The sequence below is a fragment of the Sphaerodactylus townsendi genome, linkage group LG04 (assembly GCF_021028975.2).
Source record: "Sphaerodactylus townsendi isolate TG3544 linkage group LG04, MPM_Stown_v2.3, whole genome shotgun sequence".
NCBI classification, from domain to species: domain Eukaryota; kingdom Metazoa; phylum Chordata; class Lepidosauria; order Squamata; family Sphaerodactylidae; genus Sphaerodactylus; species Sphaerodactylus townsendi.
The window spans coordinates 151,972,502-151,987,951 of NC_059428.1; the positions used below are offsets into that span (position 1 = coordinate 151,972,502).

At 48.7% G+C, this 15,450-nt stretch overlaps 1 protein-coding gene across 7 annotated transcripts in view; it reads right to left on the bottom strand.

The window, feature by feature from the left end:
- Positions 1–15,317, bottom strand: part of AP5Z1 (adaptor related protein complex 5 subunit zeta 1) — a 67,991-nt gene extending 52,674 nt beyond the window's left edge. For 4 of the 7 annotated variants that reach the window (XR_007244373.1, XM_048495267.1, XM_048495265.1 and 1 more), the window contains exons 1-17: positions 15,208–15,317; positions 13,767–13,904; positions 12,320–12,506; positions 11,466–11,610; positions 10,174–10,283; positions 9,280–9,448; positions 7,911–8,051; positions 6,966–7,003; positions 6,703–6,865; positions 6,175–6,353; positions 5,629–5,771; positions 5,271–5,417; positions 5,007–5,118; positions 4,696–4,793; positions 3,594–3,726; positions 2,685–2,899; positions 1,085–1,358 (exon numbers count right to left, since the gene is read on the bottom strand). Coding sequence is in view for 6 of the 7 variants with exons in the window: in XM_048495267.1 (XP_048351224.1) it covers positions 1,088–1,358; positions 2,685–2,899; positions 3,594–3,726; positions 4,696–4,793; positions 5,007–5,118; positions 5,271–5,417; positions 5,629–5,771; positions 6,175–6,353; positions 6,703–6,865; positions 6,966–7,003; positions 7,911–8,051; positions 9,280–9,448; positions 10,174–10,283; positions 11,466–11,610; positions 12,320–12,506; positions 13,767–13,904; positions 15,208–15,248 (2,430 nt within the window). In the remaining variant the exon portion in view is untranslated. Of the gene's footprint in view, positions 1–622; positions 1,359–2,684; positions 2,900–3,593; positions 3,727–4,695; positions 4,794–5,006; positions 5,119–5,270; positions 5,418–5,628; positions 5,772–6,174; positions 6,354–6,702; positions 6,866–6,965; positions 7,004–7,910; positions 8,052–9,279; positions 9,449–10,173; positions 10,284–11,465; positions 11,611–12,319; positions 12,507–13,766; positions 13,905–15,207 lie in introns of those variants that run through there. The other 3 variants (XM_048495266.1, XM_048495264.1, XM_048495262.1) reach the window with 3 other exon arrangements.
- Between the last annotated feature and the right edge of the window lie 133 nt (positions 15,318–15,450).

Genomic DNA, 15,450 nt, shown 5'->3' on the forward strand with positions numbered 1-15,450 from the left:
CCTACCCTGAAACACCTCTGAGTTGCGCTGCTGTGGGTTGGGGGGGGGGGGGACGGTATTCTGTGACCCGCAATTCAGTTCATGCAGAGCTCTGGGAGTTGGTAATGCGTTAGAGTTCACAGTTGCTCTGTGTGAATTGAGATTGGAGGCACAGTCAATACGCTTTGGGGGCTGCGTGGGGGAAGGGGTGGTCAGGAATTACCAAGTGTCTGCTTGGTGGAATGCTTTGTGAAGTGACACCAAGGCCCTGTGGGAATTATTGTAATTTTGCAGGGTCTGTAAACTGGAGCTTATGGTTGAGGGCTGCAACAGTTTCCAACTAACTGGTCTCCTACCCCCGCCCGCGCTTTCCCCTTGTTTTCCTCTCCCTTTTCCCAGTCTCTTCCCTCCCCCCTTTTCCCTTTTGCTTTCCCTCTCTCTTCCCCTTTTTCTCTGAATAACACATGAGTCTGGTTTACAAGGCATTTTGAGAATGTACCACCCCTCTGGTTGACTTGAATGGCGCAGAGGTGTGGTCAGATTTGACTGTTGCCGGTTTTACGTGGATTGCTGTAAGCCGCCTTGAGCCCATATGGGGAAGGGCAGCCCAGAAGTCGAACGAAATAAACGAATTGACACTTTTTCAAGTAGGAAGGGGGCCAGAGCTTATTTTTAGTTTTATCGTGTGGCGCTTTTCGCCCACCTCTCTTCAAACGCTTTGAGGCCCAGCGGGGAGCAGGAGGAAATAGCTGTAGGAGGAATATTTCACCTGACCCCGCTGGAAGAAAATAAAACAGCCAGATCTTACATCCTTGATACTTCTAGAGAATTGGGTCACAGTTGGCAGTGAAGGGGAACGCATTCTATTAATTCTGCAAATCAAAGAAGGAGAAGACTTCCATATCCCTGAGACAGAAGCAGGAGAAAGGAAGGAGGGGAGACCACCCAAGCAATCAGAAAAACTCAAACTGATCCAGTCTTGGAAAGCAATTTGGCTTACATGTTCTGTATCATACCCAACCCTATATCATCTTTATCCCTTTCCACTTCCCAAGCATAGACTAACAGTGGTAGCAAAGATGTCCCCACCACCTTCGCCTCCTACCGTTCAAGCTGGAACAGAACCTGTCCCTCCCTCTAAGAGCTGGCTGGTTGTTTTCATAGCGAGTGGCAGGGAGACATGTGTGTCGCGGTGGAACCGGGGGCTGCAGACCTCGTCCGATGGCGTCAGCACAAACTGAGCCACACTGGGCATTTTCAGCAGGTTCATCAGTTCGGTGGCTCGTGTCAGAATGGCTTCTGTGTCCTCGGCGCTGTACACGGAGGAGACAGTAGGGCTCTGGACAAAGAGCCTCATCTTGGACAAGAAGAGGGACGTCCTGGGGCATAGACAACAAACGGTTGCACTGAGTGGGGACCGAAATTCAAGAAAGAATGACACCTTAAGCCCATAGAAGCTACTCCCTGCCACCTCTTCTTCTGGCAGGTCAGAGTTGGGAAGAGATCTGAAGCCCAAAGGCCTGCTGCCAGGGAGAAATCATCTGGGTGTGAGGACCACCCTCCCCTCCCCTCCCACCTCCACACTGGATCACAGAGCCAGAATATGCTTCAGCCAGAAAGCAGGACCCAGAAAGAACAGTAAGTCAACCCCTGCCCTCTGTGTAACATTACCAGTCTCTGGCCCCTTCCTCACATGCAGATTGATGTACTTCCAATCCACTTTGCAGCTGTGCAGAATAGCAAAATCCACTTGCAAACCATTCTGGAAGTGGACTGAAAGTGCTTTATTCTGCACGTGCGGAAGGGGCCTCTTACTCTGCAGAATTTATTCTTGTTTTGCTAGCTATGTGTCCTTGTGTCAAGAACCGTCAAGTTATGGCACTCCCACAGGATTTTCAAGGCAAGCAATGAAGGAGAGTCAGTTTGCCATAGCCTTCCTTTGCTATCTTCCTATCCAAGTACCAACCCTGCTAAGCTTCTGAGATCAGGCTATCCCAGGGGTAGGGAACCTGCGGCTCTCCAGATGTTCAGGAACTACAATTCCCATCAGCCTCTGTCAGCATGGCCAATTGGCCATGCTGGTAGGGGCTGATGGGAATTGTAGTTCCTGAACATCTGGAGAGCCGCAGGTTCCCTACCCCTGGGCTATACAATAACATTCCAGATCCCTTTGTCAGGTATAGGGGAGGGGAATGAGCTATGTAAGGGGAACGAGCTATGCAAGAGCCCAGAAAGATCACTGCATTCAGTTTCGGATTAGCTTGCCTAGTAACAAAGACTGAAAAAATCTGGAAGCTGAATCCTCCAACCCACACCAGAAGCCACCTGAAATCACTAGCCCTGACCAATCAGCCTTCTTTCACATAAGAATAAGAAGAGTTGGATTTATATCCCCCCTTTCTCTCCTGTAGGAGACTCATAGGGGCTTACAAACTCCTTTTCCCTTCCCACCTCACAACAAACACCCTGTGAGGTAGGTGGGACTGAGAGAGCTCAGAAGAACTGTGACTAGCCCAAGGTCACCCAGATGGCATGTGTTGGAGTGTACAGGCTAATCTGAATTCCCCAGATAAGCCTCCACAGCTCAAGCGGCAGAGTGGGGAATCAAACACGGCTCCTCCAGATTAGAGTACACCTGCTCTTAACCACTACATTATCTGTGCACACTGGCAAAATGTTCATTTCCCCACAGTCCCGTTTCAAACCTTGGGATCAAGTCCTGGCTGCGTGACGCCAGTTTGGCCAAGGCAGTCATGAGGACGGTGATGACGCGGGGCGAGTGCTGGGGGAGGCTGGCGGAGGGCCGCAGCTGTGTGATCTCGAACAGCATGGCCTCCAGGGCCTCGAAGAACTTGTTGATTTGTTCCACCGTGCACCTTCTGTCGTGCTTGACCGAGGCATACTCGCCAATGGCCCACACCTGTTGGAGAAACACAGTCACGTGGGAGGGAGTGAAGGTTTTTAGCCTCTCTTGGCTAAGTTTATCTGCTCAGGGGCTGTTAACCTGTCCGTGGTGACGAAGCTTCTGCTGGGTAACGTTTAGAGGGGACGCTGTCATTATTCACAATCTCCAAAAAGACCTCCATGTTGAAATTTGGTGTTGTGCAAACTGCAAATGCAGTCCGTTCAAAGGAAGGAAATTGAGATGACAGCAATTGCCTTTGGCATGCCCCCAGTGCTAGTCTGCATCCTAGCGGATCTGAGAAAAACTCCAGAAGAAGAAGAAGAAGGAGGAGGAGGAGGAAGAGGAGGAGGAATTTGGATTATATCCTTTCTCTCCTGTAAGGAGAGTCAAAGGGGCTTACAAACTCCTTTCCCTTCCACCCCTCCACAACAAACATCCTGTGAGGTAGGTGGGGCTGAGAGAGCTCCGAAGAACTGTGACTAGCCCAAGGTCACCCAGCTGGCATATGTGTTGGGAGTGCACAAGCTAATCTGGTTCACCAGAGAAGCCTCCACAGGTCAAGTGGCAGAGCGGGGAATCAAACCCAGTTCTCCAGATTAGAGTGCACCTGCTCTTAACCACTATACCATGCTGGCTCTCTAAGGAACATCCTTGACATGCCTCCCACTTGAAAAACAGGGGGAGAGGACCTGTGCAGATGGCATCTTACCACATGGGTGAAGATGCCCTCCTTGGTCTGAATGTTGGTGACTGTTCCTGAAAACTCCATGAGCGGCGAAGACAGCTCCACTACCAACGACGGATGCCGTTTGCACAGAACAGGCAGCTGGGCCCCCATCACTCTGCCAGGGAAAGAAGAGAGTTGAGATGTTGAAGAGCCTCCATTCTGACTTGCATTTGAAACCCTTGTAAGTCTCTAACAAAACTTAAATCTAGCTGTTCCACTGCAGACCAGCACAACGACCCTCTGAAACTATCTGCCTGGCCTGGGAAAATGGACACGACGGTGCAGAATACGGCTCCCGAAAGAGCACCGGGTGTCTTCCACAGCATGTCACAATCTTGTTTCTGTTTAGCGTGGACAACAGGAGAGGCCCTGGGGAGACCATGGCACAACAAGACAAGACAAGAAGACATGCAGAAGACAAGAGGCCCTGAGGAGGCCTTGGCGTTACAGAAGACAGCCCCATGCTTCTGGATAGTATTTTCATACACTGTCTTTCCACAACCAGACTACTCAGTATGCATTCATCCTGAATTAATTCTTCCCACCTCCACTGTATCACAACCTACAAACTTTTGGATGAACAAGGAGTGACATTCACCAACTCCTGGAAAATGAGGGGCCATTTTTTAAAAAGTTTATATGTAGTGCAATTTCAGGTTTTAACGTGATACAGTATTGAACAGTTCAGTCTCTTCTCATCACACAATGATGCAACCAAGAAAGAGACTCCAAGGCAGTGCTATATAGACAAAGGAGTGTTTGGTTCTCCGCATAGCCTCAGCACAGTGACAGGTGCTCAGTTAGTTAGAACTGGACAGCAATTATGCCGCAGCATCTCCAAGTGCTGCTACGTATAGAGGGGGAAAAGGCATTAACAAATGCTTCAGGACAGAAAACCACCAGGAAAAGGTAAGAAAGATGCACTGCATATTAAATCAGCAAGAGGTATAGAGAGAGAGGAGGGGAAAATCAATGGCCAACACTACAATGCTGCTTGTGCTGCTGGACGCGACAACCACCCAGCCTTCCTCTTGCAAAGCTCCTGTGTGTTAACACACCCAGTCCCTTCCCAACTTAGACTCACTGGTGCATTTCAGCCTTGAACACTGGAATCTCGTAGAGTTGGCTGCTTCTCTCCAGAAGAGCCAGGACCAGCTTGTTAGCGAGGACCCCGTCTGCAAACTGGAGTGGAAGAAAGAGAGGAACAATCTTAGTTCTTACCTGATCGAAAAAGCCAGGGATTTTCTGATGTTGCGTGCTCACCCCTCATCCTGCTAAATACACTAACACTGCCCTTCTTTCAGTCTGGCGCAAACGTAACGCTTGAGCCTGTGGCTTGTGCCACCTCCCAATTGTCATTTCGGCCTGACGTTTCTGCACAAAATGGAATGATACCTCTGCCACCACTCCGAAAAAGAGCTGCAGTAAGACGGGGACGCTCTCGGCGCACTGCACCACGCGAGGGGAGCTGGCCATGGATCCCAGGAGCTGTCGAAGGGGAGTCACCCTGCAAGTAGAAAACCAGCAAAAAGTTATCAGCCTCGAGTCTCCTTACAGGAGAGAAAAGTGGGGTATAAATCCATCCTCCTCCTCTTCTTCAAGGGAGCCCCAAAAACAAAGAATCTAATCTGCCCATTTCGGCAACTTTTTTTTTCCAACCTGCTGGGGTCTCCTGGAGCAGACTCGGCCCGGAGGAGATATTGGAACAGGCCCCGGTATTGCGGGTGACGGAAGGCTTCGAGGCAGGTGGCTGGCTTCACCGCTGCGTCTAAGGCCGCTCGCTCAGACATTGGAGCCTGGGCGCACCTTGGAATAGGTTGGGAACAAACACAAGAGCTTGGATTACTTGCCCTGTCTGTAAAAACCCTAAAAGGAATAGAGTTGCATGTAGCAATCCAGTTTCTGCTAGCCTGTAAACACAGACTAGATCCCCCCCCCCCCACCTTTTGAATCAAGTCTTAGGCCTCCATGAGAATGCAACCTGGACAAAACTGGAAGGAGGGAAGGGTGCTCCTACTTCAGCTGGATGTCCAAGGCAGCTGTTAGACAAGGCAGGTCCAGCAGCAAATGAAAAATCTCCATGGCGGTGTCTGCTCCAAGCAGAGCGGGTAAAAGGTCCATGAATTCAGAGATTAGGGCTGGACTGTTCCATGCTAGGAACTGCAGGGGGGAAACAAGACACAATTGCCAAAAAAAAAAAAAAATAGGACAGCTCTCCCTTTGTATCCCAAGCAGATTTCCCCACCGAGGCCAGAAGGATAAGCTGATCAGAACTGTTCTTCAGACAGCAGAGGATAAGAGTTACGGTGAAGTTAAATCTGTGCGTGGCGTTTAATTTAGTATCCATCAGCTTCCGGGCCAAAACAGATCTAGGTTAATGGTTTCCAAACTATGCCAGGGATTCCTGTGTAAAACTAAGCCCCCTTGTGTAAAATAATAGTTGACCCATGCCAGCTAAGCTTCCACTATATGCTGCAGGGGTGTCTGTGTGGTGGTCAGGGCCAGATTCCCTCCAGAGACAGATCCACAACGAGGCCCGGTAGAGAACCGGGGCACAACGTACCTTGAATAGGTTCGGGGTGCTCTGGCGGAAGACACAGAGGTTCTCCGTGAAGAACGAGACGTTGTGCCGGCAGAACTGGATGAACTCGTAAGCCAACATCGGGCTGTGGAACAGCTGTGCAGGGACTTTGGTGAACAGGTGCTTGTAAACCGCTTCTGAGTCGATGGCCGCCGTCTCACCTGTGGGGTGGAGGTAGGGTTAGGTTGCTGTCCAAAAAGGTTGCTGTCGATGGCCTGACCCAACGCAAAATCCTGATTTACGTCAGCCTTAAGGGGAGGGGAAAGTCAGCACTCTCTACTAATGATTTTGAGCCTGCGGCACCTTTGGAATTTTGAGATGGCAGGGTGGGCACAAAATGGCTGCCACAACATGGTTGCTGCAGAAGGCAGAACCAGCGACAAATCAAATATCCACTGGCCAATCAGAAGCTGGGCAAAGTCCCACATGGCCCTGCCCATTTTCTGAAAAGGCTTGGCAGGCACCAGGAAATATGTCGACATCACCACGGTGGACTCCTGCTCTACTTACTGTGGTTCAGAAAGAACTGGGCAATCGGTAGCAGCACTCGAGCGTAGGAAAGATCCCCGCTGATCCGGTCGTGCAGGATCTTCAGGCAGGAGAGAGAGCGGTAGACGTACGAAGAGTCCTGCTTGCAAATAATGTCCATGATGGTGACTGCCTCAATCAGACACTGTGTGGGGAAGTGAGAGAGAGAGGGAGACAGCTGCTGGGTCAGAAGCTCCCAGCCTGTGGCTCAATCCCAAGCCCCCCTTCTTCTCTAGCCGACTTACAGCTTTTTGCAACTCCCTGTCTGCTTTCTTCAGGGCCCCTAGTAGACAAAACAAAACAAACTCAGAGACCTTGCGCAGAAACTGACATGCCCCACAGTGACAGACCTAACATCAGCCCCAGTGATTCCCGATCGAAACTGGGTTGCAAGGATATCATAGCGTGTTGGTGGAGGGAGGAAGAAGTCAGAATGGGGGAGCGAGAAAAGGAACCCTTTTCTTCCTGGTATGAACCAGGCATCTGGTTCTCCTTCTAAGCCAACTCCAGCCAAGGGTGGTTGACTTGTGAGCTTTACAACATCTTTTCTCACCCCAGGCTTCATAATGTCAAAGTCTGAAAGGCTTTTTTCTTCCTGGGCACTAATCAACAGAATGCCCCAGGCTGCGCTCATCTGGGGATCTGGAACTTAAGCAGAAATGGCATGCAGATTTGCATGGTCTTCTCTGCAGCCATGAGGGCCAGAAACAAACGTCTTTAGAAGAAGAAGAGTTTGGATTTATACCCTGCTTTTCTCAACCATAAGGAGTCTCAAAGAGGCTTACAAACTCCTTCCCTTCCCCTCCCCACAAGAGACACCTTGTGAAATAGGTGGGGCTGAGAGAGTTTGGAGAGAACTGTGACCAGCCCACGGCCACCCAGCAGATTTCATGGGGAAGAGTGGTGACATAAACTTGTTCTCCAGATCAGAGTCTTCTGTTCATGTGCAGGAGCAGGGAATCAAACCCGGTTTTTCAGATTAGAGTTCACCACTCTTAACCACTACACCATGCTGGCTTTAAGTATCTTGAGTTTTTAGCCCCACAAGAAGGCTTGCAATTTGGGGCCCATAAGTAACCAAGGTCTGAAGGAGATGGGAAAGACAAACGGGTGAGAGCTGTCCCCTTTCAGCCCCTTCCATCCCCCCCAGGAACTGGCCCAGTCTGTGCACAGAGAAGAGACCAACTCACGGCGGTTGCTCTGCTCCAGAAGCCGCTGGCAATACTCGAAGGCCTTCTCCCTCAAGCGCTCTTTCGGGGGGAGCAAGCGGCTGGAAGTGGAGGTGACAGAGACCATGGACATGATAGAGCCATCCACCTCTGATTTATCGTCTGCAGGAGAGAAGTGCCAGAACAACTCACGTATGAGATGAATTAGCAAAATGTCGCCCAGATTTAGGAAGCTGTGTCACAATTCCCCCCCAAAATGATTAGAGAGCCATTTCACAAATGACATATTCCAAAGCGGATTTACTTTTCAAGCAAGCAAAAGGTAAAATTCTCAAAGGACACCCCCCCGCCACACACACACTTCTATGCCCCCTGTTTTCACCTGACCTTTCTCCCAGAGCTCAGAGTGGCGTTACACTGTTCTCCCTTTTGATCTACACAACAAACCTGCAAGATAGGTGAGATCAAGAGCCAACCAGCCCAAGGTCACAGTAGGGATTTGAACCCGGGTCTCTCAGGTCTTTGCAAGATACACTGGTCACTATACTACGCTTGCTCTGCTGTGCGTCTGCAGAGGGAAGGACCGAGCAGCAATACAATCACACTGGCTGCCAAAATGTGACGGAACTGGCCATGTACTCTGCAGAGTAGTATTGCATGCAGAGGGGCAACAAGTAGCCTCCTCCTTTAGTCTCATAGGAACATTGCTTTTATTATGCCAAATGGCTCCCTGGCAGAACCAGAGAACCACGGACAAACACGTCCTGCTTCGTGGGTGCTGCAGTGACTACCACGTTTTGAAATTAACATCAGTGCCCCTAACTCAGCCATCCATGGCAGAGAAAGCTCTGGCTTCTCCTGTTTCCCTGTCAGGACATTCAAGCTGTCTGGAAGGAAAAGATTGGCAAATGACATATTCCACAGTGTGTAACATACTTCCCTCTATGATACACCTCTGAAGATGCCAGCCACAGATGCAGGTGAAACGTTAGGAACAAGATCCACCAGACCACGGCCACACAGCCCGGAAAACCCACCACAACCAGACATATTCCACCTTTGGTTCCTTTTTCTGCTCAGCTCTCAGAGACACGTGTGTGTTTCAAGTCAAAAACCTGGGCTAAACATAAGCCACCTGACAAGTAGTGGGATTCAAATAATTTAACAACCGGTTCTGGTGATGGGAATTCAAATAATTTAACAACTGATTGTTTACAAGCACCATTTTAACAACCAGTTCTGCTGAAGTAGTGCGAACCTGCTGAATCCCACTACTGCACCTGACCCATGTCATTTTAGGCAGAGATTGCATGGTTCAAAGCTTTGCTTAGCCGTGAACAATACTGAAGTAGCCAATTCTTTCTCTCCACGAGAGTCTTCAAACCCTCACCTGAGTTTGTGCCACTCGTCCCGCCGCTCCCATAGCACAAGAGCCACTTCCGCAGCATGGAGAAAGCCTGCATGTTAAACCACTGGTCATCTGTGTAATGCTGCCCGATCGACAACACGGTGAAGAAGTCAGTGGCGACGGTTCCGTCCACCTCCGTGATGGGACCAGGCTGCGAGGGGGCGAAAGAGAAGGCAGGATCAGTGGCGTTATGGCTGGCCACAAGCATTTTCAGAGCTGAGACCCACAGCAGTCAAATCGCTTCCTGTGTTTCGTAAAGGTTTCAGAGGGCAGCCATGTTGGTCACTAATTTTCAGTCCGGCAGGTCCTTAGAGACCAACAAGCTTTTGGGGGCATGAGCTTTTGAGAGTCAGGACTGCTAGGAGAAGAGGGAAATGGACAAGTTGTCAAAAGAAGATCTGCATTTAACTTCCATGCTTTGGGCTAACCTTCTCTTGTATTCTCATACAGCCACCAAGCCCTATGTCCACATTCTCTCACAGTCACTGAATAGAAGAAGAGTTTGTATTTATACTCTGTTTTTCTCAACCATAAGGAGTCTCAAAGTGGCTTACAAAATCCTTCACTTCCTCTCCCGCGACACTTTGTGTGGTTGATGGGCCTGAGAGAACTGTGACTAGCCCAATGTCACCCAGCAGGCTTCACATGTAGGAGTAGAGAAACAAACCTGGTTCACCAGATCAGATTCCGCTACTTGTGGAGCCGTGGGGAATCAAACCCTGTTCTCCAGGTTAGAGTCCACCACTCCTAACCAGTGCACCATGCTAGCTCCTTTTTATGTATCTTCTCTTACAAACCAATCTCAAGGCCCAGTGACTCTGGGACCTGACAATGGAGAAGTGAACTCTCTGGAAACGTTGTTTGGCTTTTCCTCACCTGCCGTGCTCGGGGATTGAAGAAGCCTCCCGAGGACTGGGGAGTTCCTTGCTGAACACTGGCATACCTTAGCCAGTCCACCATCCGTTTGCTGAGGAGGTTGATTTGATCTGCGGAGTGGAAGCAATAAGGTTCGTCAGAAGGCACACCATTAGGTGACCTTCAACATTTCTAGGCCCAGGAGATGCCACTGAACCAACAAGCAGTAGCAAGGGACCCCACTGAGCTGCTGGCAAAGTGACATCACAGTCACATGACAGGAAAAGAAAGAATCAAGAATTATTATCTCAATGTGTCAAGAGCCTGAGCAGTGGGCCATGAAAACGTGGACAGGAAACACCAGCCAAGCACCAGAAGATCTGCCGTAGTGAGGGTGAGAGATCTGTGGCCTTGTTCTGTATTTGTATTCATTAATTAAACTATTTATATTCCATCTTTCATCATGAAGAAGAAGAAGAGTTTGGATTTATATCCCCCTTTCTCTCCCGTAAGAAGCCTCAAGGTGGTTTATAATCTCCTTTCCCTTCCCACCCCCCACAACAAACACTCTGTGAGGTGGGTTGGGCTGAGAGAGCTCTGAAGAACTGTGACTAGCCCAAGGTTGCCCAGCTGGCATGTGTTGGAATGCACAAGTTATTTCTGATTCCCCAGATAAGCCTCCACAGCTCAAGTGGCAGAGCGGGGGATCAAACCCGGTTCTCCAGATTAGAGTGCACCTGCTCTTAACCACTACACCACTCTGGCTCTCAAGTTACATAAGCTACAGCAGCAGGTCTGTCTGAAAAAGAAGGCAGAAATAGCCACTGTGAGTCATGCTGTACCCCATGTGAGGTTGCTGATCATGTGTTGCAGACCAATGCGACCAGATGGGGACTGTGCAGCATCCAGGCAACTCCTGGAGCCAGACTTGGATCATCAAGCTCGATCAATCACTGGGCTTAAAAAGGTGAGCTCTTAATCCTAGCACTGCCCAGTCCTAGGCTGTGAACTACTTTGGTGTGTGATGCCACCTATCTGCCTCTTTCTCCGTGGGCTCTTCCTAGGAGTGGGGTTTGTTTTTTAAAACAGGCAGTGTCTAAAAGTTTGCTTCTGGGATGAGACAAACAATCAAACCCACTGGCAGGCCTGGGCTCAAAGTAAACCAAACCCAAACAGCTTGGCAGGTGGGCAGCCTTCGGATTTCTCAACCCCAGCCATGAGGTCTATGCTGTCAGAGGCTTGGCCAGGAATGTTACAGCTCCAATAAGCTTCACTGCCATTCTCTGCAGGGTGTTTAATATTCGCACACTTACCTTCGTTAAGGCTCGTCGGCACCAGGCTAATGACCTTTGACAGGAGAGGCAGGAGATGCCGCGCACTCTGACCTTCAGGAAGTCTGCCTTCTAGGACTCTGACCAGACGCTGTCCCATGGCTTCTGTCTCCGTCTTTGCACTCCTCTTTTGAATAAAGCAAATGTTTGAACACTAGGGAGTCACGAGGGACAGAGCAAAAAGAATCCAGGCTCTTGGGCAGAGCTTGTGCGTTTGGTCATCCAGGAGCAAACTGTGTCTCCTCTGCTGCAAATTGTCCTCTGGTGCAAATTCTATCAAATGGGAGCGCTACACATGGAACATCAAGTCTGCAGCAGTTCCAAAATGGAAGAGAGAGCCACCATCATTCCTTCGTGGTAAGGGGAAGTGAAGGGAACTCTGCAATTGACACCTCACTACAATCATACACATGGCCAGGATACTGAATATAGTCACATGGTATGTGCATTTCTAAACCAAGGGTTCATTTCATTCTCACATTATACTTCTATGTGTACTCTTAAACCCCCTAGGGTAAAGTTTTGTAATCCAAGGTTGGAATTTTGGGGAGGTAAATCATGACACTCTTTTATTGCGTCATCTTCTCATTCTGTAATCGGTCTAGAATCTCAACAAGAAAGGTGGACTACAAAACAAAGTCAATAAATAGTTTTCAGTATCACTGCAGAACTCTGAAAACCCCAGAACTTACCCTATGGGAAAGCATTTATTTAAAGGTATGCTATGTGAAAATGATAAGAAGAAGTTGCACTGGTTTGCCTTTACTGTGTCCAGAGTCAATGATGAAAGTGGACTGTAATGGAACGGAAATGTTTCTGAGCACATGTTTATTTACCTGCGTCAGTATGATGGGGAACGTTAGACTCAAGAGCTCCATGTCCTGGATCTTATCCCAAGACAGAGACAGATCGTCGCTTGGCAGCATTTCTCTCAGGATGGCGGAACACAGAACCTGGACTTCCTTGGACGACTTGGGGAGCTGCAACACCCTCTGTAGAAGGTCCACAAATGTGCCGTCCAGTCTGCAGAAAGTAGGGCAAGGAAGAAAAAACCAATCTGACATGCTTTGACTTTTTTTAACATGCTTTAGATACAAAGGATGATCCAGGCTAGCCCAATCTCATTAGATCTTGGAGGCTAAGCAGGGTCAACCCTGGTTAGAAGTTGTCTAGAAGACCACCAAGGAAGTTCAGGGCTGCTACACAGAGACAGGAAATGGAAAACCACCTCTGTTTGTCTCTTGCCTTGAAAAACCTGTGGGGTCACCATAGGTCAGCTGTGATTTGATGGTCCTTCCCACTACCAGCACAAATAGAACACTGGCTCTGAACTAGACACAGTGTGTAACACACTTCTCTCTGTGATACACCTCTGAAGATGCCAGCCACAGATGCAGGCGAAACGTTAAGAACAAGATCTACCAGACCATGGCTACACAGTCCGGAAAACCCACCGCAACCAACTGACTCTGAAACTCTCATTCTGTTGGCAACTCCTGGGCACAGCTCATTTTGGCAGCTTATACCGGGCATATTTTAGGGTAAGCCGAAGTGATGTATTTAATAGCCATGAGTGTCCCACTCATGCGTAGACCAAAAACACCTCTTGACAGGACCCCCAGGATTGTAGGGGAAAATGTCTTTTAAACATATATATTTTAAATCAAAATTGCACTTAACCACTGGAGGCGTTATGGGGGAAAAGGTGAGTGTTGGTAGAGTTAGGGGTTTAGGGAGAGGAAGAGAGTTGACAAGAGAGGAGACAGAAAAAGACAGCCACAGACAGGACAAGAGAAGAGAGAGAGAGAGAAGTTAGCAAAGCCAGTGGGGATGGCAAGCCAGGGGTTAAAATGGGAGCCAGAAAGGGAACTGGGCATAGCAGGGGGAAGGGGCAAAGAGACCCAGTTGGAAGAGAGGGAAGACAGGCAGAAAGATGGACCAATTGCCAACAAGGCAGAGGTGGGAGGAATGAGATTCTTGCCCCCGCCCCCTTCTTCTTATCTTCTATCATTCAAGTGTGGGCATTCAAGATAAGATAGCCACATAGCAGTTAAGACACAATAACACTTATTTAAAATGTAAAAGTACATTTTGAACAGTCAATTAATTAAATATCTAGGAAAGATCACCAGCCCAAGCTGAAAAGACAGAAATGCTGCATTTCTGCAGAACTGCTTGGACTGCTTGGACAGCATTTCTGCAGAACTGCTTGGACAGCATGGGGAGAGGGGGCAGGGCACAGGCTTCTGCCTGAATCTCCCCAAAAGATCAGCATTTACTCACTTTCGACCATATTTGGTAGCTGAAACAATAAGTAATAATCTTTGCAAGCAGTCAATGGTTTCGTTCCCAAAATCCTGATTTTGGAAGAGGCCTGTGATCCGAGAAGTGAATTTTTTCAGTTCTTCATCCTGGATTTTCCTAATGAGGAAGAACATGGGATTGTTGTTTGTTTTTTATTAATTAAACAAGCACTAGCAACAAAAATTAAGAAAGGATACAAAATCCCAATTGTTCTGCAATTGGCAAACGTGTGGCATAGATTTTTGATTAGCAGATTTCAGGTAGTGGAATAAGGAAAGAACGCCTGAGGTGTTGGGGATCCAAGATGAATCTGCATTGTGGTTCAGGAGAAAGCAACTCTGTAGAGTCTTGCACCTTCTCAGTTTCATTATGAAACTCTATTAGTGTTGGAGCAATCAAAACCCAGGACATATCGGGATTTTGAAAGGCAGATGAATAAAGCTTTTCAACTAAAAAATTGGGAGTGAAAGCAGCTTTGTAAAGGGGAGGGAGGGGGAAAGAAACAGAGTAATGCAACCCCAACTTGCTTTCAGTGTGGTGGTGGTGGGGAAATTGAAATTCCATGCCCGTGGCAAAAGTCATGGCCATTTTCAGAAGGTTCCTGAGCATATGGAAGAATCTTTTCAGATTTCAGCTCTCAGGTATCAGAACCCTGCAACTTCACTGTGAACCCAATTACGCCAAAATTATGGCAGGAAATCATTGGAATTTTTTTTGTATGACAAGCCAAAAACAAAAGGTTTGGATACTTTTGCATGCACACGGCATTGTTCCATTTGGTCTTGATCAGAAGTATGTGGATTGTACAGTTGTACTTGAGATTTTTCCCAGAGATTTTTTTCAAGCTGTCACAGCAGCCAGGATGGTGCAGGGCTGTTGGACTGAGATCTGAGAGATGCAGTTTAAAACCCCTACTCTGTCATGAGATCCCCAGGCTGTTTCTGGGACCCGTCCCTTTCAGTGTCTGTCAGCCTGCTGCACAGGGTTGTGAGGCTACAAAACAGAAGGGCAGAAACAAGTGTGTCATAGCGAACACACAGATCCCGGCCGTGGCACTTTGTCTGAGCTTGATCTAACCAGGCAGTCCTTGTCATTCAGACAATTACACAACCATACAATTAAACTTTTAGCTAGGGATGCCAGCTTCCAGATGGGACAACTCATTTCCAGACTGCAGGAATCAGATCCCCTGGAGAAGTGGATGGTTTGTAGGGGGGCTGTGTGGCATTGTACCCCACTGAGGTCCCCGTTCTCCCCAGACTTCATCCCGAAATCTCCAGGGGTTTCCCAGCCTGGATGTGTAAATTCTAACGCTCCATCCCACACACAAACAGAATGGGTGCCAGTGCGAGCATGCAAGAATCATGCATTCCTTTCTCCAAGCAACCATCAAAAAGAGAATTTTATCTTCCTTTCCTACCTGGCCTGGTGCAGGAAACTCTCTGTCCCTGCGGTGTACATCTTGCTCCCTTTCCCCACACCAAACTCTTGGGATTCACTAAGAGAGATACACTTAGCTTCCCTGCCCCTCCTCCGATGAGTGGTTGCAGAGTCGAAAGTCGCCCGTGTAGAAATCTGATCCCTTCTCCGATGGTTCCAGTTGGAGCTGACATGCAACCGTTTCCCTCCATTCTCATGGGCCAGTCCTCAACCAAAAGCTCTG